This window comes from Phlebotomus papatasi, chromosome 1, assembly GCF_024763615.1.
Source record: "Phlebotomus papatasi isolate M1 chromosome 1, Ppap_2.1, whole genome shotgun sequence".
Lineage (NCBI taxonomy): Eukaryota > Metazoa > Arthropoda > Insecta > Diptera > Psychodidae > Phlebotomus > Phlebotomus papatasi.
The window spans coordinates 71,653,038-71,678,997 of NC_077222.1; the positions used below are offsets into that span (position 1 = coordinate 71,653,038).

Below are 25,960 nucleotides of genomic sequence, written 5' to 3' on the forward strand. Positions count from 1 at the left end.
AGTGCAATAAAACACGTTTTAAGCAATTCATGCAAAAAAACATGTTTTTTTTTTGTGTCTGAGAATTGGAAAATATAAAGTTCAAGTTATAATCTTATATATTCACAGTTCCATTCCATACAATTTTATCTCGATTTGACAAACATTTCGGGGAAGTTGGGAAATTCGTATATTTCCAAATTACTGCTCGAACTTGAAGAAAGTATATAGAGAATAAATAGTAATTTTCAAAACGGGTTTTCTACTGCTTACATCTTATTAATTTGCGCGAAATTTCTTATATTATATTGTATATTCTGTTCAGTCCTAGTAACTCATGAATTTGACACAAAATTACGGGATAGGGTAATTGTACCAAATTTCGGCCAGCGTGTAATTTCGCCCACCTCTTTTGTTCCTCAAATTTCCATGAATTGTTGGTTTTTGCATACTCTTGAGATTTTACGATGCAAAAAATGTGGTTTCTACGAACGAGATGATGTCAAAGACTTTGGAACAATTCCGGAAGAGCAAGATCAAGGTGGTCGAAATATTACCCAAAGCTATGTTTATAATTTATTCATTTTAAAATGTATTAAGAATGATTTTAGAGAAAACAAAGACGTTAAACTATTTTCAATGTTTCAAGCAGCACTCCTTAAAAAAAATATAAAAAAACAAAAATTTGGCGTTTACATGCAACTATGCCGAAATTTGATACAGTTATCCTGACATCCTCGAACTCACCTATAAAAATTTTATCTATATTGTGGACAGATTATTGTGGTAGTTTTTCCAATGATTATCGTAGCAAAAGGTATTGGAATACGAATTTTGAAACAGAAATAGTTAAATTCGCAAATATAAAACGATAATCGTAGTAAAATTGATCTTTCGGATGAAAAACAGTTTTTTTTTACAGTGAAATATTAATGAAATTATCGTTTTATTTATGGAAAATACAACAAATAAAAATTCACTTCTTTTTCATTACATAAACTAATCATTGATTTTTGTTACCCGTGTGTAACCTGGTCATTAATCAATAAATTTATTATTAAACTTGAATGTCTCCTTAGGGTTTATTTATTAACCAATTAGTCAATTTTTGTAGTTAATTGAAATATCTTAAAACTACTATCACAACTGAATTTGTCCTAATATAGCTACTAAAAAAACCAATAAAGTATCGATAACGTAATTTGTTAAAATCGGACAGTGCTGAAAGTCAAATACACAGAAGTTCGGACTATAAAAGACGGCTTCAGCACACATAACACATATAAACTTGTTATTAACAACAATAGATTATTAACATAAATAAAACATTTTTTATTCGAGTCAATATAAATATACCGAAATTCCGACCTCCCTCAACTCGACTCATAATACAAACTTGAGTTATTTTCCGCCTTTTCAATTTTTACCCTAATAGATTTGAGTTGGTAGAATGTTACTTTTTTATTTGGTCATATGCTCTTAAGGGCCCAGAAAAACTCAAGCTGATCCTCGAGAATATTAAACCTGTGATATTTGGCTGTATAGATTTATCCTAAATTGTCATACACTGAGAACTTAGGATAATACATTAAAGGTCCTTTGCCTGAATGCCTATAATCTTCTGCACAATCGTAATACATTATCGTCTGACAAATTTTATGGACTAAGTATTCTCGAGGATCAGCCTGAGTCTAATTGGTCGCTAAGCGGTCTAGAGGTTGAACGGTAAGAGATATTCGTTTTTAATTTCAATAACCCCCAAATAAATGAATATTCTATAGAAACATTTCATTATTTTGTGATTGTGACTCATGCCGTTTACTTATTCCTTTAAGGCATCTACACATTGTGAAGAATTTTCGTCAAAAAATGCTTTTTTGAAGGAAATTGCCTGCAGTGGAAACGACAAAATTCTGTCAAAAATGCAATTTTTGACGAAAATGGTTTGCAATGTGTAGAGGCCTTTTGGCCCCTAGCCCTTACACATTTGGAACAATTTTCGTCAAAAATTGAATTTTTGAGTGTTTTGATGTTTCCACCTACAACTGTATAGACGATTTCCTTCAAAAAAGAAATATTTGATGAAAATTGCCCCAATTTGTAGGGGGGCCTCTAGCTTTTTTTTTTTGATTAACTTGGAAAATGACTCCAAAGATTTTCGAATTTGGTTTGTATTGGCGGTCACTTTATACATAGCAGCAATGAACTCTTAAAATATTAATAATATAAGATCTTTAGATAGGGTAAGGGCTCATAATTTTGGACAGTCTGCTTATAAGCATCGATGTTCCAAGTTAGAAGAGCGATATTTTCTATACTAATTGACATTTCTTGTTACTCTCTTTTCAGAAGGGTTGTTTAGAAACTTGGCAAGCTATTTATCGTCTTATTTTTACTAATATTAGTTTTAATACGTTTAAAAATGAATTGATATGTAGAGGTGAATTTGACTCTTATTTTGGACAACTTGTTTATTAATTTGGCCAATTGGTCTGTAAATTTGGACAGCTAATCCGCCTCAATAGGATGCCCATTGTTCTTCATTTCATGAACCAATCTTACCAAGTCCTCTTCCTGTTCATGTAAGGGAAACGTAGAATGTCACAAGAAGCCCGGAAATTTTCCATATCATTCATTAAAGTGAGTTGACTTCGGTTCTCCAAGTACGTGCGGATTCGCTCATTCCCTGGCCTTTCCGGGAGCCTTTCAAGGCATTTCTCGCTACATCTCGTTCGTAGAGATGATGCTCCTTTGTTTCTCCAGGCATTTGTCCAACATAGTCATCACAAAAGCTAAAACTTGACGAAATTTCGTGAGAAAAACACTTGTCCAAAATAAGGAGTATCACCTCACTGGTGAATGTCTTAGAAAATTTCCCATTTTTCACACGAAAAATCTAATGCGCAAGGAAAATATCACTTCAGGTCAAATGTACAAATCACCACTAACGTGAATCAACACAATTTTCAATGAATATTCAATAATATCACTTAAAAAAGGCGAAGAAACATTGTTAATACTTCATCACAGCTAAATAAGACTGAAGTAAACACGAAGTTCTGTCATATTTCTCGTAAGCAATTGCTCACACTGAATTTTGAACAAAGCAATTTCAACTCAAATCATATTCAAATTTTAACGTATTTAGTGTTAAAATCTTCCAAAAAGAACAAATATTTAGATAGAATTCATTATTCATCAAATATTGGAATAAAAATCCATCATTTTAATCAATTTATTTTTAGTGTCCAATTTTATCCTCAAAGTGTCCAAAATAAGTAACTGGACAAAATTATGAGCCTTACTTACTTTTAATCTTAGAATAGTATAGAATTGAGCCCTAAATAGTTTTATTTTTATCAAGCCAAATGAGTCCAAAAATCATGTTTTGAAAAATATACAATAATAATAAGAGAGGGGGAAGGAGCTTGATATTTTTCATTTTTGGATAAGTATATCTAATAAGATAAGCCACGTCTTTACAAAAATATATATATATCGTTTTACTGATTTAAATATTCAAATAAAAGAATTTCCGCTTTTAAAATCTAATAAGGCACTCACAGACTTGTTTTTCCACACTGTCATCTCTTTTCACTTGAACTCAGCAGTGGTATTTTTTTACCACTGTATGTAAGATATACATTTAGTTATTCTTGCATGATTTATAAAAGGAATGAGTAAGTAAGAAATACAAAATAGAGAGGAGGGCAGACTTGGTTGAAAATGTAGAATTGCGCCACAAAGAGAGAAAGAGATGTTATATATGTAATCTAAAATATAAGACTCCGTAAATAACAAGTTTATGGTATATATAAAAATTTCTACTTTATTTACTGACATTTTTCATGTTTTTTTTTTGTGTTGTCTATGCTTTTTTTTCTGGGTCTTTCTGAGCTATACTAAAACACCTCGTTCTTCTTTTGCTACATAGAAGAGACATAAAACGATTGCTATGTAGCAGGAGGTGAAAGAAATGTATAATGTATATAGCTAAAAGAGCTATAAGCCATAGAGTGTGAGTCACAAATAAAAATTCTTAAATGAAAGTATTATTGTGTTGAAAGAGAACCAAAAAGAAAGAAAGAAACAGACAGGAAAAGACAAGAGAAGAAATATATCACAAAGTGAAAAACATGAGAAATAAGATTTTAGAATTTATAATCCTAATTTTTCTCTTTTATTTTTTTATGTACGAAATCGTGCCAATTTGGCATTGATGTGTGTGTGTTTTTTTAACGGAATAGAGAAATAAAATAGAAAAAAAAAACGAAGCAGAGAAGGTGATTTGTGCATCTTTAAATGTTATGTGTGTATGATCCATTTAAGTTAAAGGTCGATGACTTAACATGCATGATATTTAGAACGATGTGTTATGTACATTAATTAAACTTGAGAATCTCAAATGAACTTTTATACATAACTTTTTGCTGTGAAAAGAGAAAAGGCAGAGGCAAAAATCTATAAATAAGCTCAATCTTATTCGTCTACTGTTTTTTTTTTTTTTATTCTCATCTTCTCTAAATTATACACTATACAAAATTATTGCGGTTTAAAATGCTTGTGCAATGGAGAAACAAATATGTCGATATACGAAAACTGGAATTGTAAAGAGAATTTTATCTAAAAAAAAACTCACCTTTTCGCCATGCGATTCGTTAATTTAATTTTCTAGACAGAGTGAAAAATTAAAATTTTAAAATGTAAATCGCACATTAATGTCAATGTTACTGTTGGTTTTTTTTTTGTAGTAATGCGAAGCTTTTTCTGTATCTCTTGTGTACAAGTAACACCAATATATCAACCTTCTCAATCTCTCCAAACGAATGGAGATTTAATAAAATTTACAGTTAAAACCTGTTTGAAGCAAAATAAGGAAAAGACAAGAACAATTTGTGTGTGTGATGATGGCATCGAGAAATGTATTTGGTAAATATGAGGGAAAAAGTTGGCAAAGTGAAGAGGAAAGTGCATCGACAGTCTTATTTGCTCGTTTAATGGAAAATTTTTGGTCAATTTTGACAAGAATATGTTAATGTGGATAAGATGAGATGAGTCCAATGAACCAAAAACTTTTAAATGATTTATGTCTTTAAATAGATTGTGCTAAAACTTATATGCACAGAAAAAAATATTTGCAAAAATTGTTCGTAAATGTTTGTCAATTCCTACAGAGGACTTACGAAATGCTCCTCGTAACCTACAAAAAAAAAAGTTCGTAAAACTTTGTACTTTTTCATAGACATCGTTTGTAACATAAACACTTGACGAGCATCTTTTTTGCTCTTTTAGAAACCTTTTTTTCGTTTGACTGACAAAAATTTACGAACAAATAACAAAATTTTACGAACATAATGTTTTGTGTGTTTACGAACATTTACGAACAAATGTTTGTAAGAGAACAAAAAAATGCTCGTAAGTAATCGTTTTAAGGACAATGTTTGTGAAATAAGTACAAACATTTAAAAACTTTTTTGTAGGTTACGAATTGCGATCATTTGGGAAGACTCTGATAGGAATTCACAAACATTTACGAACAATTTTACGAAATATTTGTCTGTGTGGATATAATATCATTACCTGAAACTGTGTTAAATATACAGTGCCCGCTCTCTAATCCGGATCGGCGTAATCCGGACGAGTTATCGACGGTTACATTCAAAATAATTCTGAGGTCATGTATGCATGTGTCTTCAGCAATGAAAATAAATTATCCTGTGATGTTTTTGTTTAATAAATGAAGTATAATAGCATAGAATTATCTAATTATGTCTTTTTAATCTTTTTTAATACTTTTATTATAATTGTACTAAAAAAAACTTTTATATTTTCGAGACGTTGAACAAATTCAAAAAATCCATCCGAATTACGAAGCGGACATCTGTCATATTGTCTCCCAATCATCCGGATAACGAAGTGTTACAGTGCCCGCAGTAAAATTGTCAGTAAAAAAGTGTCAAAACGTTTAAGTTTTGTGTTCTTAAAATTGTTTAGAATAATTGATTGAGAAACTGGTACCTTTCAAATGCATTCATAATTTGCAAAATCGATAGAGAAATGTGCTCTCTAGATTCATTTGAACTTCTAAATTTGAGAAATCGTTATGGCCCAAATAGACTCAGGCTGATCCTCGAGAACATTTAGCTTATAAAATTTAAAGTAAAGTAATTTACAGTAAAAGATTGAGTAAAGCAAATGTATGCAAAGCACCTCATAATCAATAATCCTAAGCTCTTACTAAATGACAATTTGGGATAAATATTTACTGCCAAATTTTACAGGCTAAATTTTTTCGAGGATCAGTCCAATTGTATTTGAGCCCCTTTAATGATAAGTCTGTTGTCGTATATTAAAAAAAGACTTAAATTATTATTATTTTTTGCGCGAACTTAAGATCTAAACGATTAAGACCAAACGATTAGAGCTATAGATTTTCGATCTTTGATGGCCCCCCATAAAAATAGGTGTGCATCGTAGATAGGAATGACTCCTCCATGGATGACTTTGCCCTCCCCCCCTAGTCATAAACTTTTCATTAATCCTAGCACGTAAGGATGGTCTTTACCGATCCGATCTATCATGTCTGATCTGTGAAGACCATTGAAAAAACGAAAAGTTTACGAACTAAAGGGGAACAAAGTCACTCGCATCTACGGTAAATTGAAGAATCACACTTAAAACAATATCTCACCAACCTCCCAACCCTCCTCCACCTTGTATTGAAAAATTCGATTTTTACTTATAAAATTTTTAATATTCAAATTTAAAGTTTTATCAAATATTACCAATGTTACATAAGAAATTTCCCTTTCTCGCAATTATTGAACATGTAGTACATATACTGTAAATTAACAGGTGAAAATTGCTCAGGAAGTAACAACCCAATTTTCCACAATACAATTCTCCAAATACTTTTGTATTTTTATTTGTTTTTTTTTTGTCTTTCTTAAAATATAAGAAAAGCTTCAGAGGTAATTACATTGAATTACACCTAAAAGATACACGAGAAAGAAGTGATGCAAAAAAAAATGTAAGAAGCGTAAGAAATTTGCAAAACCATGCGAAGGAGCAATTAAAACGGCACATTTTGCGTTATCGGAGTAACAGGAAAAATTTGCAATTATTCTATATAACGACATAGGGCAAAAGAAAATCCGCGAGTGTTTATACAATTATCTCACAACAATATAATGTCTGATTAGCAGTTTATTTCTCTCTTACTTGACTATATTTCACTTTGTCCAATAATCTGACACGTCATTCTGGTTCAAATAGATAGCGTATTCGTGACTTTTTTTTGTTGTTGTGAATATTTCAAGAGCTCTATATGGCACAGAAAAAAGAGTATAATTTATTACGTTGCAAAATCTTGGGTATTGAAACACGAGTTTGCGTTTATCGCAATGTTCTTGATAACGTTGCAAAAATGTGCTGCGATGATAAAATGTGACACAAATTGTGAAGCATTTGTATACATGTAAGCTCATCATTAAACTATACAGTATTTTCTTTTTTTTCATATTCATTTTATTTTATTTATTAAAAGTGAAAATAAAGGGAAATGGTTTTTCGTAGAACTACCTTAAATAAGACTAATTTCTCTAATTTAGCCTTATTAATCAATGGTTTACTCATAAAATGAGGTTTTTAATGTTTGAATTTATTTATTTTTATTCTTTTTCTGAAAATGCACAAAGTTTTCGTCAAAGAAAATGGGAAAACTATAATGTAAGCTTTCTGTATATCTGATTCTTACATTCAAATATTTATAATTGAAAAAAAAAAACTGTATAAATAATGTGATGGAAGAAACAACAGTGCAAGAATCTTTTGAGAGAAAACAGGCGATATAAGAATTTTAGGAATAATGCAAAAGAGATACATGAGAATATTTTATTGTTGGATTTACATAAAAGTATATAAGGGAGATTGAGGAAATATTCCAATATAAATAGAATATAGACTTTGTATATTTATTTACAAATACCCCTTGCATATTTTTGTCGAAAAATTTGCTGGGGATAGAACAGAAGGAGTGCTATAACAGCCCAACGTTGTGAAAATAAATGGCAAGCGAAAAATTTACGATATTTTCGTCATACTTGCCATTCTTTACACATTGTGAGTATGTTCATTCATATTCCATCATAATTATATCTGTTTTCTTTTCAAAGGAAATTGTATCTCATTAATGTGTGAAGTGTAAACTAATTAAACTTTTTTACACATCTTCATATTTTCTAAATTAATTTATGATACTCAATAAAAAATATTACTTTCATCATTTATGCAAATCATATAAATTTATTTATATCATGCATTTAACAGTAAAGTCAAACTAAAACGATTAAGTATAAAGTAGTAAAATTAACACATGGTAAAATAAAGGAAAAAATCTATTGGAATTACTTCTGTTATTTATATAGGTGAAATATAAATTGCGGTTTTTTATTGTTTTATTTCTACCAATATCATTTTTTTTTAATTTCTAGGACAGTTATAAAAAATTAATGATTACATTTATTTGTATTGTAACGTTTATTAGGTTCTTTTCTATTTATGTATACAAATAATAGTATAGATATTAACAGTTCTATTCCATCATGTTTAAAGTGTACTGAGAACAGTTTTTTTTTTTCATTTTTCAAGACAGAATATTAAACTATTTAATTGAGGTGTTTATCCTTAGTTGTGAAATGCTGGATCTCGTAACTTTCATGATACTACCCTAAAGCAGTTTTGTATTGTTTGTCAAGATTAATAAAGTTACATCGCGACTCTAATGAGAAAATGAATCACAAACACAAATTTCATTTCGTTTTTTTTTTTTTAATTTACGTGTTCGTAAATGAGTTAAACGATTAATTATTGTAGGGGATATCATACTCTGGAACACTTAGCTCAGGAAGTGAAAGAGGAGGTTCATTCTGATTTATGTAGCCTGCACCGGAACCTAATTTACCTAACTTTATTGTATAATAGAGCCATTCTTATTCAGATGACAGTTTGTTCTATTTTGACATAAAGAAGCTTAATTTAACTCTTTCGGGATTGTAAAATATGCAGCAAGTCAAATTCACGATTTTTTGATCAAAAAGATTTCAGCTCAAAAGTTAAGCGATGTTCTACAAAAAATATCCTAGATTTAGAGATCCTTAGTTGTTTTATCCTTATCCACGAGATTTATATTTTATTGTGTTCTAAATAAATTAACAAAAACGTTTTTTCTATAATATCCATACTTTTCTTTGGGAAGAGTCCCAAAAGTTGCGAGAGTTTAAATCGATTCATAGGTCACTTGGAAATTTTCCCAAAATTGAGTATAAACAAACGAGATTCAGACCTAAGGCTTAACTCTATGGCTTAATTAAAACGTCTTCGTGATTTTAGAGAACCAAGTTAAACATCTAATCTAAAAACAGCTTAATACAGTTGCATTTCGGATAAAAATTAATTATCCAACAGGTTTAGACATCAGGAATTCCAAAACTTTTTCAATGAACCAAAATGTGTTCTAATAATTTGAGAAATACACTCTCTATAGTATTTTTATCGTTTGACCTTGAAAAAATTAAAATTATTAATTATTTAAGGGGATTTTCATTTATAAATTAAATCTGTAATATAGGAAATCCTAAAGAATATATCTATACAGAAAAGACAAATCCAATAACGCATTATCAAAATAAAAAAAAAAAAACATTGTTCTGGAATGGAAGTGGACAGGTACAGAAAAACTAAGGTTCTTAGTGAAATTATGTGGGGTAGGTCACTCTAAGGGCCTCGACAGATCTGAGGATTAGCCGAGATACGGCTTAGCTTAATTATATTCGAAATAATGAGTATACTACATTTCCATAATTTTCCACTAAGTCGTCTCTCGGCTTAAGTCGTAAGTGTGTCTAGGCCATAAGGCTCTAAGTCGCTATCTCATACCGTTTGGCTTCTAGGACTTTTAACGGTCAGTCTTATAAACAGCATGACATAATATCTCAGTAATCATTTTATACGCGAAGATATTTCAAAAAAGGTCCCTGGGGGAGGAGGGTATATTTAGATATTGTCTAGTGGATCAAGAGCACAATATCCACATCTAAGTGATACTGTCAAGCATTTGGGATACAGCGAAGAATTATATAAGCGACTCTATTTGCCCTGTCACCGTAAATAAAACGTCCCAACATAGAACTTGATAGTCTTTCATTAAGAAGACCAATATAGATTTCTAGTAAGAGAATAGGGTAGGGGAATGCACTCTTCCTTCGAATGTTTATGCCTTCGAATAATGTGAATTTTCTTTCATTTCTCCTAAGAGACTTACACATTTCTACTAAATATTAGATAGCCTATCATCAATTATTGATAATTACGTGATAATTGTATGCAAGTCTCTTTTAGGAAAAGTAAAAGAAAATTCACATAATTCGAAGGCATGAACGTTCGAAGGGAGAGTACTTTCCCCTAGTTGTAAAAACACTGCTATTTTTTTAATTACACATTATACCTCATATGAGATTTAGGGGAAACAGAGACACCACTAAACACAGTGTAGCACTGAACACTGTGACATTTTAATTAGACATTAGACTTCATAGGATGAGTTTAGAAATAAAAATCAGTGTTCGGTACTACCCCATGTTTGGTAGTGCACCAATTTCCCTTATATCAATTCATAGATACTATAGGTATACTTTTTCACTGAAGAAATGGACATAAGTTCAAGTAGTGTAGAAATAAATTAGATTGTAAAGAATTTCAGATAAAAAATACAGTGTTTACAATTACCCCATGCTTATTACTCTTAATCTGAGATAGAATATTACAAAATGAATTCGATAATATTATATAAATTTATTAATAGAAAATTTGACAATAGAATGATAGTGACAGAGATGGAGGGAGAAGAGATAATAAAAGAGTCGCTAATAATAAAGCTGAAAAATCAATAACGTAAAAAATGGTATGACGTTTTTTCGTGCTTCTAAAATTAAATTTATATACTGAATGAGGTGATTTTGTTATTTAAGAAAGCGAATATGGTAAAAAAAAATATAAGGTTTATAACAGGAGAAAGAGTAGAGTGAAATGAAATGTGAAACGTCAAGATTTTCGTGTGGCATATACTGAAATTTTGTATAATTGGAAATTTTCACTGCAAATGCGTGTCAAAAATAATATAATATATTAAGTATATAGCGAGTTGAGTATTTTTGCTTTATTCTCCTTGAACGCTATATACATATGTATGCAAATATGTACATTTTAATATTAATATTATTCAATATAAGCAATTTTCTTTATACTCGTAAATTTAGTGTGATACCAATCTGGTATTTTAAAAGGTTCTATAAGTGCTAGAAAAAAAGTAACTCAATTGCAATTCTATTGGTTGGTTGAAAAATTTCAAAATCAGATGGGGGGTCTTTTCCATAGTTTTGTTGATTATATGGAAGAATGAGCAATGTCTACATGGTGAAGGAAGATAAAAAAAAACGATGATTATGGCAAAAGACCGCGTGTGCGCATTTTAAGTGAATTTTCAACTTATATTCAAAGGGGGAATATTTAGATATAAAAAATGAAATATTTTGGCATATGTCGAATTGGATTCGTCCCCCTCTATGTGATATCTTTTAACTTCTTTGCTGTGTTGCGTTATAGGTTGAAAAAAAAGAAAAAAAAAACGATATATTCTGGGAAAAAGCAATGTCACTTGAAATGTCTTTTTATTCGTTTTTCGATTTTGTTGCGTTATTCTTTGCTTATTCGTTTTTTTCTGTGTCTGCGAATTTTATTTCCACTTGAATTCCAATCATTCTCAAGAGTGAACTTTTCACTGTTGATGATGTCGATGAAGGTGAATGAAATGAAAAGGAAAAATGGATGAAAAAAAATGTGTGAAAAAGAAATAAAAAAAAAATTGCGTGCTTCTATTTCTTTGTTTTATATCGTGCTTCATCTCTACCTATATTATTTCTATTATTATTCTATAAAATAGACAAAAATGTGGTACAAAACAATGTCATTACTTATTGTAAGTGTATTATTTTTCTCGCTATAACTTTTTGTTTTCAAGTATAACGCAAAGATTATAAATAGTATAGTACTTAAATTTCTTTTCTCAACATAATACTTTAATTTTCACACAAATTGTTCAAGAAGCATATATGTGTACTTTTTGTGTACAAAAGAAGAAATGACCTAAGACGAGATTTCATCTTGAAAGAAAAAAAAATTATATGCTTAATGTCTCAGGTATTTACATACAATTACAATACTGAACATTCCATTAATAGCTAGCGTGAGGTATATAATGGTGCATATTTTAAAGTATATACACCTACATAATGGGTAAAATGTGTAGAGAAACAATGTTGTTTGTATATGAATTGAACAGAAGAAAAAAATCTAAATAAACACCGTATACAATAAATGCCTCGGCTTATGTAAATAATTATAAATATAGTGTGTGTATATATTTAGCTCTTTGATTAATCGAACTCAATATTTTTGCTCTTCTCTCTTCACCATATCTTTCACAGTGGCTTAGGCCAAAAAGTATGTGAACAATGTAAAGTCACGCTCATTTATAGTGAATTGTATATAATGTAGAATGAATAATCAAAATGTGTGTATTTATATCTCAGCTTATGTGTAAATGGAAACTTGACTATATTTTACTTACAAATTTATTGCATTATTGTTGCCTTATATACTAATATACGTAATAATTATACAAAAGACAAGCCAATAGCAAGGCTTGAGAATTTTTTTTATTAAATACTTTTTTGTGATTATATACAATCATTTTCGGAAATGAGTCAATTTTAATCATTTGTCTCGTAAATGTGACTAAACTTTTTGATATTCTTTCGTGTTTTTTTTTATTGTATCCAAATATTTCGAGTTTCTGAAAGACGTAGGAAGAATTTCCTGCCACAAAACAAACATTTTGAAACTTGTGTCACATAAGTTTATAAGTTCTCTAATATTATATATTAAAATGAATGTAGTGTCAAGGGGTATTCATCTTAGAATCAGTCCAATATTTGAATAACTCGTTAGTTTTTAACTTCGAATTTGTCAATTATTTGAAAATCATCCATATACTATGGATAGTTATTTTGAATTATCCTGGAGGTAGAAAGCAACGCCAAGATGGCGATGGCCATATAAGATTATAGTACTTGATACAGATAAAACAAATGAATACAGGGAAAAATGGGGCAGTAGTAAACATGAGTAGTTGTAAACACTGCAATATTTTTCAATTATATTAGACTTCATAGATAGCATAAGGATCCTTTGCCACTGTAGAAATGGTCGATATAAAGGGAAGAGTACCCTGGATCGGAATTTAAGAGACATGTTCGATATTTATTTGAATATATAAGCAACAAAATACTATGTGGTATTTTTGTGAATGCTAATTAGTATATTAGTGTTCCATTTAAATATATCTGTGCAATTGAATTTTAAATTTTTACAATAAATTAATAAAAAAATATATGTAATCGTAATTGTGTATTCTGTACCTCGGATCGTCACGAATTTAATCAGGTGTTTCTCGGAAAATTGGTTTTATAAATTAAATCTGAGCTAATGCACTGCATTCTTGTGAGTTAAATGGTAAAAAGTAACTAATAATTTTTAAACGTTCATTTGAATTGGTGAAACAATATGGTAATATCTTGACGATCCGTGGAATACTGTCGATCGCTGGTCCTCTTACTTCCAAGTAGTGTAGATATAAATATATATCACTGTTTACAATTACCCCATGTTTACTACTGCCCCAATTTCTCCTACGGCCAATTAAAAACCATTTTGTAATACCCTCTAAGAAAACATAAAAGGAAAATAGTTTCAGGATGAATAAATACATTTTATGAATATTTTCTTACTGCTTTTAAAGATAAAGATTAAAGACTATCATGTTACTAAAGCAATAATTTCGTCTAATAAACTATTTAGAGCTCCTGTAGTTTGAGTCTACAATTGATTTTCTTTAAAAACATGAGGAAATTTCAGATGTTCAATAAATTTCCAAAGCAGGGGAATTCTACCAAATTTCGGCAAGCTTCTAATTTCGGCCACTTATTTTTTTCCCCAATTTTCCATGAATTTTTAGTTTTCGCATACTCTAAAGATTATACAATGCAGAAAAAAACAAAAAAATGTCGCTTATAACAAAAGAGATGACTTTGGAAAAATTCCTGAAGGACATGGAATTATGAGAATCAAGGTGGTCGAAATATTACCCAAAGCTATGTCAGTATTTTTATTATTCATTTTAAAATCTATTAATAACGATTTTGGGGAAAACAAAAATGATAAACTAGTTATACACAAGATTTCAAGCAAAATTCTCTAAAGAGAACACTGAGAGAAATCCGAAAAAGTTAAAATAACATTCCGGAAATGTTGATTTTACCCTGCATTATTGATCCGAAATCAGTGTAAATATTACCCTTTTTAGGTGTATTGGGTTAAATTAACCCCCTTTCATGTTAATTTTACCCTTAAAAAGGTGTAAAATTAACATTAAAAAATGTTGATATATTTTTACACTTAAAAAGCGTTAAAGTTACGAGGAAAAAAAGTTAATCGCACCCTCTTTTTTTCTCAGTGAAGCAACAAAAAACTTAATTTGTATTGAAAGAATTCCACTTCAAACTTAAGACTTTGGCGCAGACATGCATCTATGCCGAAATTTGGTACAGTTACCCTAATACCGATTATTTTCTACCTAAAAAACTAAATTACAATAATTTAATAGTGGTTTCATAATAGTAATAAATAAATGACTAGCACAAGATGAATTCTAAAACGGTACAGAGATCTTTGCTTCAAGTTCTAAAAGAACGTGAAGAACAATTTCCTGATAAGTCTGTTTCATGTGTCCATTAATTCAATATTTTTGAGGTTTGAGCTGCAAAATATTAGAGTATTAATTTGGTAAAAATTAAATTTCGTTATTATTCAAACAAAACAGAACTGAAGAATTGTAAATACTCACATCTACAAAATAAATATTCTACATCTGCAAGATAAACATAAATTAGAAGATTTATACTAAATTTTGTTGAAGTAACCTCGTTTCAAACCATTTTGTATTTATTATAGTGAAAAATAATACGAAATTTTGTTTTAAATACAAATAAATATTCCAATTTTATTTTTTTCTGTAGATTTTATTTAAATTGTTTTTTTCTGATGTGCATATCAATTTTCTTAATCATTCGGATCGTACTATTTCGGTTAATTGATTGGGAAATACGCTCAATACAATTTTTTAACTTTTGCCCTTGAAAAAATGTTAGAAGGAATATTTCAAGATCACTGATGCATAATACAGTACACTCTCGCTTATTCGGTTCTTTTAAGATGAGCTACTTTTTAATTCGGGCAGTAGATAAATTTGAGAAAAAAAATTTGTTGACTTTTTTGAAGTATGAGTCTGATTAATGAATAAATGCTCAAAATTGCCATGGTTTTTCTTAGTTATGTTGTGATTTTTCATTATTGAGGCTTTTGCATTTACAATCTTTAAGGAGTATGTTAGTTTAATATGAGTATACAGATGAACGAAAAATCGTTTTACGCCCGAATTTTTCGGTAATTTTTGTAATATTTCGGTCTCAAATGCTCGAATTTGAGAGAGTTTACTGTAAAATGAATTTATTGTTTAGATATACTTATAAAATATGACCAAAAATGTATTAAGATCATTGAATATGTTCCCGAAAAACTATAAATTTTTAGTAGACATTGAGTAGGGGATGAGGAAGGTCTTGTTAACTACTTCAGGGTTGACTAATTTGTTGGCGGTGTCTGATGTCTAATTGAAAAATAACTTCCGGGGGTATTAAATTGAGCATCTTTTCTATAACTGTCTGTCTATAATACGGCTTATATACTGACAAAACTCTTGAAATTGCATGCTGAGAAAATCGTTATCAATGGTCTCTTTAATAAACCTATTGGATTTTTTTAAGTAAATAATAGCATAAACCTAACCAAATTGAAAATATAAAGAATACTAGAGACAAGGTAAAATAATTGTATATAAATAGGTTTTAACATCAAAATAAACAAGACTTGTGCGTGTGAAACTGTTTGGTAAAACCAGATTTCCTTCGATAAAATCGATATAATATGCTTAAATTGAAGAATGTAGCGTATTTAATTTTCTTTGACTCTTTCTGGTCTCTCTTCAAGTTTCTTTTTTTGCGCAAAGCGAAACTTGGACTTAAAAAAGAGCACAGTAAATAAAATGCCGGGGATATAAAATGCAATAATGCTGTGGTTCATAAAAAAAATACTAAATTACTTTGTCGTGCTTTTACTAGGTATATGGGGGGACTGGTTTGTTGTTACATAGCATATAGAGAGCGTACACAGTATTTATATATACTCATTTTATGTAGTGCACAGGTTAAAATTGACGTCTCTGTGACCATAATTCCTCTTCATGTCTCAGCAAATGAGCCTTAGTTGTATGTATGTATATTTTATATATATGTACAATGTGTTGGGAAGTCGTTCTCTTTCATTTCAAGTGTTGCATGGATGATTGAAAATGATATAGTATATTACATATATGTATAAAATGTTTACTCTCATTTTGTATGATGTATATAATAATAGATTAATGTGCATATAATGAAATAATCATGAAACCACGAGTTTGATCTCTCCACAATGCACACAATCCATTTACGGATCAAATAAATATTACTACTAGATCTCTCTGGCCTTCTGCTTTATTTCTTTCTCTTTCTTCTCTCTTTCTTCTCACTCTTACAATGCCCTTTTTATTGAATAAATATTTTCTAATTGGATAAAAAAAATTATTATTACAAATCCCATTTTAAATGGTGAATTGAATAATTTCAATTGAAAGCGAGAAAATGTGTTTTTTTGCTTCAGAGATATCATCATGCAATTCACAGTAGAATGCACTTTTATGTCTCTGACATTTTCTATTTAATGTTTGCTGTAGGAAGAGAAAAAAAACATTTATTTTTCATAGCATAATTGGTCTGATTATTATCTGTAAATGAAATTGTTGTCATATGGATAGAAAAGGCATGAGTGAAATTGTACTTAATTAACCCTGAAAAAAAAAGAAGAGTAATAATTATAAAATTCTACTATAAACTCTTTAGGTGCGCTATGCCCTATTATTTTAGACGATTTGTCAGTAATTTTCACAAATGACAGATGAATAATTAATATTTTTTTGATAGAATTTTTTTTGTAACTATCGCAAATAACCTTTTTTCCAGCATAAAGGTCAAACGGTATGAGATATTGGCTTATGATTTTCGGAGACCCTCTAATAAGTAGCCATTTTCTAGGAATGTTCCAAAATCATAGTTTTAAGTATAACCTGAACTCTATTGAACGTATAATTGGGGGTGAAAATGACATATATAAATAGGTTGTCTTTTGAATTTGTCAAATATTTGACAGCTTTTATCCGAATATCAGGGTTCCGGATTGAGTGAACTTCAAAATCGGTTCCGAAAAATTCTTTCATTTTTGAATACATTTTGAAGAAAGTCCCGGTAAAAAGTAACCAAATTGAATTTTCGAATAAACTCAAAATGAGTCTGCACTGGTTCCAACCGGTAAATGAATCGATATTCAAAGTATCTCACCAATATTTGATTTTGGGATAGTTTTTATATAATACATCAACCAGTTCTATTTTAGTTCAAACAAGATCTTAGAATCTAAGAAAAAACTCTGCATCTAATATTATCCCTCGTAAGATAATGTATTTACACTACAATTTCATTCAAATCTGGTTCTATAAATGTCAAAGACAATCTCTTTTCATCATGCAGAACACAAAAATTTTGGATTTCATCCAATTGGATTTAAAATATATTCACATAGATAATTGCCAGGAAGAGTCAAATAGACAATACGATGCCAAGTGCAATTTCTCGGTATGGCATTTGACGGAAATTATTCTCTTTAGTAGAAGCACAGAAACTATTTAATAGTGGAGTGTAAGAAGTATTTTAATTTACAGATTAGATCAATTTATTTATGTTTTTTTTTTTAATTCCTGTCCACATGAAATTTATCTAATTTGAAACAATTATCTTTTTTTGATTTGCAGGGAGAGGCGAGATATTGAATATCGCGGAAGTGAGAAACACAAAGACATAGAGCGCGAGAGGATGGATCGCCAAGTGCAGCATCAGCAGCAACAGTCACACGATCGTCAGGATAAACAATCGTGTACAACGGCCGAACAGGCTGTGAGCAAACACTTTGAGGAATCTCTCCGTAACGTTAAAGATAAGGTAATTCTTTTTCAAAGTTACTTTATTAAATTGCGTGAATTAAAGTTTATCCGGTAGTATGAGCTCAAAATTTAATAAACATTACAATTTACTTTTTTTAAACGTATACTCTTCGTTGAATTGCGCTGAAACTTTCTTCGGAAGTAATACCTTTGTTTTACCGGTTTTACCATACAAACAAAAATGTACAAAGAAAAGTTTTTAAAAAGAAACTAAAAATGTTTGTAAAGCGATATTGTTACGAACAACAATGTTTATGGAAAAAGTACAAACTTTTACGAACCTTTTAATGGGTTATACGATTTACGAGCATTTTGTAAATACTCAGTAAGAATTCACAAGCATTTATGAACAATTTTATAAAATAGTTTTTTCAGTATACATAGAATATTCGTAAATGTTTGTTGTGAATTCCCACTAGGAACTAACGAAATGTTCGTAAATCGTATGACTCACAAACAAGTTCGTAAATGTTCGTATTTTTTCACAAACATTGTTCGTAACCTGATAACTTGACAAACATTTTTTGCTATTTAACAAACATTTTTTTGTAAGTGTTCGTAAACAGACAAAGAAATGTTCATAGAATTTTGTCATTTGTTTGTAAATTTTTGACAAAAATACAAACAAATGTTTGTAAAAGAATAATAAATGCTTGTCAAATGATCATGGTACGATTAAAGTTTGTGAAAATGTACAAACTTTTACGAACTTTTGTGTGAACTATACGATTTACGAGTATTTCGTAAGCCCCCAGCAGGAATTCACAAACATTTACAAACAATTTTACGAAATATTTTTCTGTGTCTGCAAAATTTCACATTGTACTGCCACTTTTGTCCATTTTCTGTTATTTTCATAACCTTACAGACTACTGTTTGAAAATATTCACTAGAATTACAAAAAAAGGACAAGAATAAAGTGTATAGATATCCTGGATATTTGTTAAAGGGATCAAGATTGAAACTTATATATTTGTAGTTTTTAATAGGTTAGAAAATGAAATAAAGAACTTTAAGAAGTTTACCAGTGATTACGCCTGATTTAAGCAATCATTCAATTGACTTCGCATACTAAATTTAATTCATATAAATGACTTTAAAATTCTTAAAAATATCTCGGTTTAAACCTATTTGAATGCCTGAGATGACGCTTTTAAAGAAAACTAAACAGTGAGAATTTCATGTTTTGAAGGAAACAATTTGTTAAAATTGGCGAAATAATGGGGAAATACTTTTAAGCGATTACCGCTTTATCGCCATGTCAAAGCAAACTTTTATGCTTAAAAAACATAAATGTAGTGATTCTACGCATTTATACAATGAGAAAAAAAGAGGGTGCGATTAAATTTTTTTCCTCAGAACTTTAACACTTTTTAGGTGTAAAAATATATCAACATTTTTTAATGTTAATTTTACACCTTTTTAAGGGTAAAATTGACATGAAAAGGGGTAACTTTAACCCCTAATACACCTAAAAAGAGTAATATTTACACCGATTTAAGATCAATACCTGCAGGATAAAATTACATTTCCGGAAAGTTATTTTAACTTTTTCGGATTTCTCTCACAGTGCATAAATAAGGATTAATAATCTGATTTTTTTGTGTGGCCTTTGTGCATTTTTAAGGTTTCTTTGAAATATTCACTTCAACAAAATAATGAGTTTAGTGTTTTTAAAAATATTTAAATATTTAAAATTTGAAATTTTCGACAAATAAACTAATTCATTACGTTTCATTGAGGACAACAATTAAAAATAATTATTATTTGTATAATATCATAATTGAAAATAAACTATTTAACTGAAAGTGGCAAATACCTTAAAAAATTATTTAATTTAAAATTGTATCAATCAGTTGTTATTTTCTTGTAGCAACACAAAATTCAATTTTCTGGCAAATTGATCATGAACACGTTTATACTTTTTTATTTGGTATTGTGTTCCTCTTTCAACCTTGATGAGTTTTTACTGTTGAAGAATTGCTTTCCATTAAGGCATTTCACGCTATTTTTGTACATAATATAAAAGGGCACCTAAATTTGTATACGTAAAGTGTATCTTCATTGTGTTAAAAAGTATTACACAAAGGCAACTCTTAATGTCTTGAAACGTGATGTGATTTAATTTTTTTTCGTGTGTCCTAAAATTTTATTCTCAATTTAAAGCAGAATTTTATTTGTATTTCAATGTTAAATATTGCAAAATTATTGCACAATAGCGCTACATATCTCTCACACGTTCTTCTCTTTCTGCTTTTTTTTATTATGAAGAAAGTTGAATGAGTTTAAACGGTTTCGCGAAGACACAAAAAAATAAATGAGGTGAAACTTCGCATTATTTTCATTTTGAATAACATTCTTTTTTGCCTTTTATGTAATATGTATGTATTACTTGTTTGTGATTTTGCATCAGTTTAATTAAACAATACGATACAAATTTACATAATTGCAATTACGCATTTGAAATGTACATATTCCTGAATGTAGAAAATCTTGTCAATAAAATATTTAAAATAAATTAATTAGAAAGAAAAATGAATTAGAGAATTGAAAAAGGAATGGAAATGTGGAACAAATTTTAAAAGTATTTTTAAAAATTACTTACATTTGGTATCACAAAAAATATCGTATCGTGCTCATCCATTTGAATAACTTGTAAAGTTTTTTTTTCTAAATACTTTATTATTCTTCAACGTTTTCTAGGTTATCACGCACATAAATCTGTTCGAAAAGGAGCTTGAAACAATTAAAGCCTGATCACTCTAGTAGACAGTGCCCTGTATTCTAACGCGCTCTTTTCGAATATTGCATTTCTTCTTTCTTTCTTATTAAAGCAAAAAATTGTACCGCTATGATTGATTGAAAATAGTTAATAGTTATTAAGAATTTTACCTTTCGGAAAAAATAATTGCAATATTCGAAAGCTGGAATTCTAAGGTTCGAAAGCAGATCCCTTTCCTCTGAATTTAATTTCTGATAAAAGTGCAATTATCGGTTCATAACTAATTCTAAATAATTAGAATCGGATAGGGAAATATTTTACAAATCAAAAACTAATGGAATGAAATAGATTTTTTGCTATATAGAATAAGGTCGGGATTTAATAAGAGAATCGAAGATTTTATAATAATAATAATAATACTTGCATCATAGAGCGATATAGGACACTTGCATCATAAAGCGAGTGCTTTACCACTTGACCCATTGAGTGCCCCAAGACCTTCACAGCTTGAGTATAAAACGGTCAAAACTGAGTACAAAATCCGCATTGCGGAAGCATAAAATAGTAAAACTTGTGCATAAAACCCGCACAACTTCAGCATAAAGCACAATAATTTGCATGTAAAACCAGTGCAGATGCAAAATAAAACGATCTAAGATAGTACTACCAAAACGCGTAAGACTTTAGTAGAATAAAATAAACATTGTGTTTAGGGAAAAAATTGTAATATTCGAAAACAAGGCACTTTCCTCTAAATAAATTCCGAGATGGAACTAAAATTATCGGTTCATAACTGGTTTAGAATAGTTAGAATTCGAGAAATAACACTGAGAAAAAAAAGAGGGTGCGATTAACATTTTTTCCTCATAACATTAACACTTTTTAGGTGTAAAAATATATCAACATTTTTTAATGTTAATTTTACACCTTTTTAAGGGTAAAAGGGGTAAAATTAACATGAAAAAAGGATAACTTTAACCCCTAATACACCTAAAAAGGGTATTATTTACACCGATTTCGGATCAATACTGCAGGGTAAAATTAACATTTCCGGAATGTTATTTTAACTTTTTCGGATTTCTCTCAGTGAAGGTAACAAAAATAAAAAAAAGAACTTTTGCTTTGGAAAAAAATTGTGATATTCGAAAGCTGGAGTTCGAAAATTCGCAGGACGAATACTTTTCTTTAAATTTAATATCTAATAAAAATACAATATTGGTGCTTAACTGATTTTAAATAATTTGAATCGGTTGGAGAAACAATCAAGGAACCCAAGACCTCAATAGAATATAATAGATTTTTTGCTTTGGAAAAAATAATTACAATATCGGAAAATATTAAAGGAATATGATCTTTGATATGAATGAAAATTTATCCATATAATATTAAAAAAAACGATTCAATATGGATATATTCTTTAACTTTGCTAACCAGTTACAAAGAAAGATTCATGGTCATTAGCGTATATGATCCAAATATTTACATAAAGAACGTCTAAAACATAATAGAAAATATATGAATGCGTTTTCGAAATGGCGTAAAATATGATTTTGGCGGGATTAGAGGGGATAGAGGCCAGTTCTTTTATTAAATTGATTGTTTCACTAAATATTTTATACAGAAGTTTTGTTTTTGAGTTTTTTAAAATAATAATTAACATTTGAGGATTATTATCTACACATGAAAAAATATTATTGAGTTCCCACTAGGGACTTACGAAATGATCGTATATCGTATAATCCACAAACAAGTTTGTAAATGTTTGTAATTTTTTCACAATTTGTAACATGATCAAGCATTTCCATTATTTTACGAACATTTGTCCGTAAATGTTCGTAACAAAAAAAGTTCGTAAAATTTTGTCATTTGTTCGTAAAGTTTTGTCAGACGAACAAAAATGTACGAACAAATTTCTGTAAAAGTACAATAATGCTCATCAAGAGTTCACGTTACGAACAATATTTGTGAAAAAGTACAAACCTTTACGACCTTTTTCACAAACATTTAGGGTATATGTCCTAATTCAAAATCATTTCCAGACGCTTTAACTTTGACAGAAAAATCAACACATTAAGTTCATATTTTTTTTCTGAAGAGAATTACATAAATTTGCTCCTTCACTCTTCTAGAATGTTACTGTTTAGTGAAAATTCTTTAGATATATTTTGAAAACTTCTTAAATACAAGAAAAATACGTGAGTGTAAAATGCTTCTATTGGAAACAAATTAATCCAAATGGAGACAAGGGAAAGTTTCTAATTGGAGACAAACAGTGTAAGTAAAACCGCGACGAAAGGCTTCCAAAACCTTGTTGAGTTGCTCCTGAGTGCAGGATTTGTTCTTATTCCTTGTCTTTTCTCCTTTCCCATCTAAAACAATAAGAAAATCTCTCCCAAAAAATCATATTTCCGGCGTTTCCTATTGAAGCATTTGCAGACACTTCAGAAAAACCCTTTTTGTTCACGAAATAGGTAATTATTTCATTTGAAAACTTCACGTACCGTTAGCAATAAAGATTAGCACTTAATTTAACTAAAATTAGTCAGAAATATGACATAAATGTTAAACAAAATGAATTAACAACAGTCACCTTATTGTGTTTTTCATTGGAAAACATGCTCGATCGATGAAAAATTCGATGGTGAAAAGGTACACTTTTAATTATTCTGAGAAATTAACAAATTAAAATTTGTGAATATGAATGGATTTTCGCTTTATTTGGAACAAAATTAACTAAATAATGAAACTGAGGTATAAAAAACATATAAATATAGTAATTTAGTACTGTATTTATCATGAAAACAGTGAAGTTTCCATTTGGAGTAGCGAAAAATTTCCATTTGGAACAGGTTTTGAATTAGCTTAATTTACCCTACGAATAATTTTACAAAATTTTTTATCTGTGTAAACTTTTGCAATTCTAAACCTAAGCTTTAATGTTTGACGTTAGAGCTCGTTCAATGTGTTTTATAAATCACAAATTCCTTTGTCTCAATCCTTTGTAATGTTTCTTTGCAGCATATGCATTCAGCATGGACGTTGAACACCCTCCCGCCACAGAATCCAGTGCCACATTTATCCCATATCAGTATACCTGCGCATATGGTGCCCACGGTTGGTGGCATCCAGACGTCGGTGGGTGGTCAGGCGGTGGGTGGGGGTGCAAGTGTAGTGGCTGGAAATTCAAGCAGTGTTGGTGCTAGTGGAGGAAGTAGTGGCGGTGGAAATAGTGATCCGAGTCAGGAGGACAAACGCCGAAGAATGGCGGAACATGAAAGGCTCGTGGCTGCTGCAGCAGACCGGGATAGTAGAGAGCGAGAAAGAGAGCGTGAGCGAGAAAAGGAACTGGAGCGCTTGCGGCAACAGGAGCAACAGAGGGCATACTACCTGCAGTCTGGGGTGAGCTTTTGATGAGATATATTTTACTCACAGAGTTTTAACTTGAGAAGAAAGAGTCAAGTGTTGATTTTTCACTTTGACTATATTTTTCAGCCTCAAGGGGATTTCATTTAATATTTGCACTTGACTTTTGTAAAACAAAGGAGAAGTTTTCATTAAAGTTGTTATCATAGTTTATTTACCGTACATAAGAAAAAATATAATTTATAGAGAAGACAAATTAACTGATTTTGAACTTTTCTAGGTTCAGCGAGCACAGACGAAAAGTGCAAGTGACTATCACCGCGGAATCTCAATTGCACCACCACCCAAAACGAGACGAGAAGAGGAAAAGCCAAGTCCCATGAAGGATCTCAATACACATCAACCATTTACACTCTACAGTGGCTTTCCTGCTTATCCTCCGTCGGCATTTCAGAAGGACATTAAGGTTAGTTAATTTTCTTTTCTATACATTTTTCTTGACATAGGGTAAGTGTGCCAAATTCCGGCCAGCTTGCAATTTCGGCCACCTTTTTTGTTCCTCGAATTTCCATGAACTTTTAGATTTTACGTACTCTAAAGATTATAGAATGCAAAAGAATAACAAAAAATGTATCTTCGACAAACGAGATGACTTGAAAAAGATATTAAAAGAATTCCCGAAGGACAAGGAACTATGAGAATGAAGGTGGCCGAAATAAGGCACCAAAGCTATGTCTATATTTTTATTCATTTTAAAATGTTTTAAGAATGATTTTAGAGTAAATAAAGACGGTAAACTCTTTACAAGGTTCCAAGCAACACTCTTTCAGAAGAAAGAATAAAAAAAATCAATTTGAATTTAAAATATTACATTTCAAACTTGAGACTTTGTCGCTTGCATGCAACTATGCCGAAATTTGGCACACTTATCCTACAAAATCAATTCACTGATATTCAACAACATGAAATGATATTATCAACTAATAGTGTGTTATGAAATTATCTGAGTTAAATTGATTGCAATAAATTCAGTGTGCAGTCATCTCATGTCATTTAGTAAGAGATTTATTGTTAAATTAACACGTAGAAGGATTTATTGCAAAATTGTTCTAATGGCGTGTATATTATGGTGTTTGAATGAACTTGAAGTGGAGAGAGAGATTGTATTTATTATAAGAAAATAATTTATGTGTCTCAGATATTTCTATCTTTTTGCAACATTCTACTAAGCTTGCAAAATCGTCCATTATATACATGCTTACAAAATCATGCTGATTCATTAGACTTGGTGACAAGTTTTTTTCCATATTTTTTTTCTCTTCGTGTAACGATAGAGTGAATAAATATGTAAGAATAAAATGCAGAAATAGGCAGAATTTTGCTGATACATATTTTTTTTCTTCCCGTAATGAAATTTGATAACGCTAGCTAAAAGTATCGGATTTTATGAATTTTCTGTCTTTCATTCTCTCTCTCTCTGTCTGTCAATATCTCATCCTCTTTAAATGCAAAAGTTATGAATACGATTAGAAATATGAGAATTTGATTTAGAAGAAAGTTTCAGTTTAAAT

General features: G+C 30.0%; 1 protein-coding gene across 8 annotated transcripts in view; it reads left to right on the plus strand.

The window, feature by feature from the left end:
- Positions 1 to 25,960, plus strand: part of LOC129800444 (lysine-specific demethylase 3B-like) — a 132,580-nt gene that overhangs the window by 79,492 nt on the left and 27,128 nt on the right. For all 8 annotated transcript variants that reach the window (XM_055844822.1, XM_055844840.1, XM_055844860.1 and 5 more), the window contains 3 exons: positions 18,116 to 18,302; positions 24,045 to 24,425; positions 24,670 to 24,855. In XM_055844822.1, coding sequence (XP_055700797.1) covers positions 18,116 to 18,302; positions 24,045 to 24,425; positions 24,670 to 24,855 — 754 coding nt within the window. The remainder of the gene's footprint in view (positions 1 to 18,115; positions 18,303 to 24,044; positions 24,426 to 24,669; positions 24,856 to 25,960) is intronic.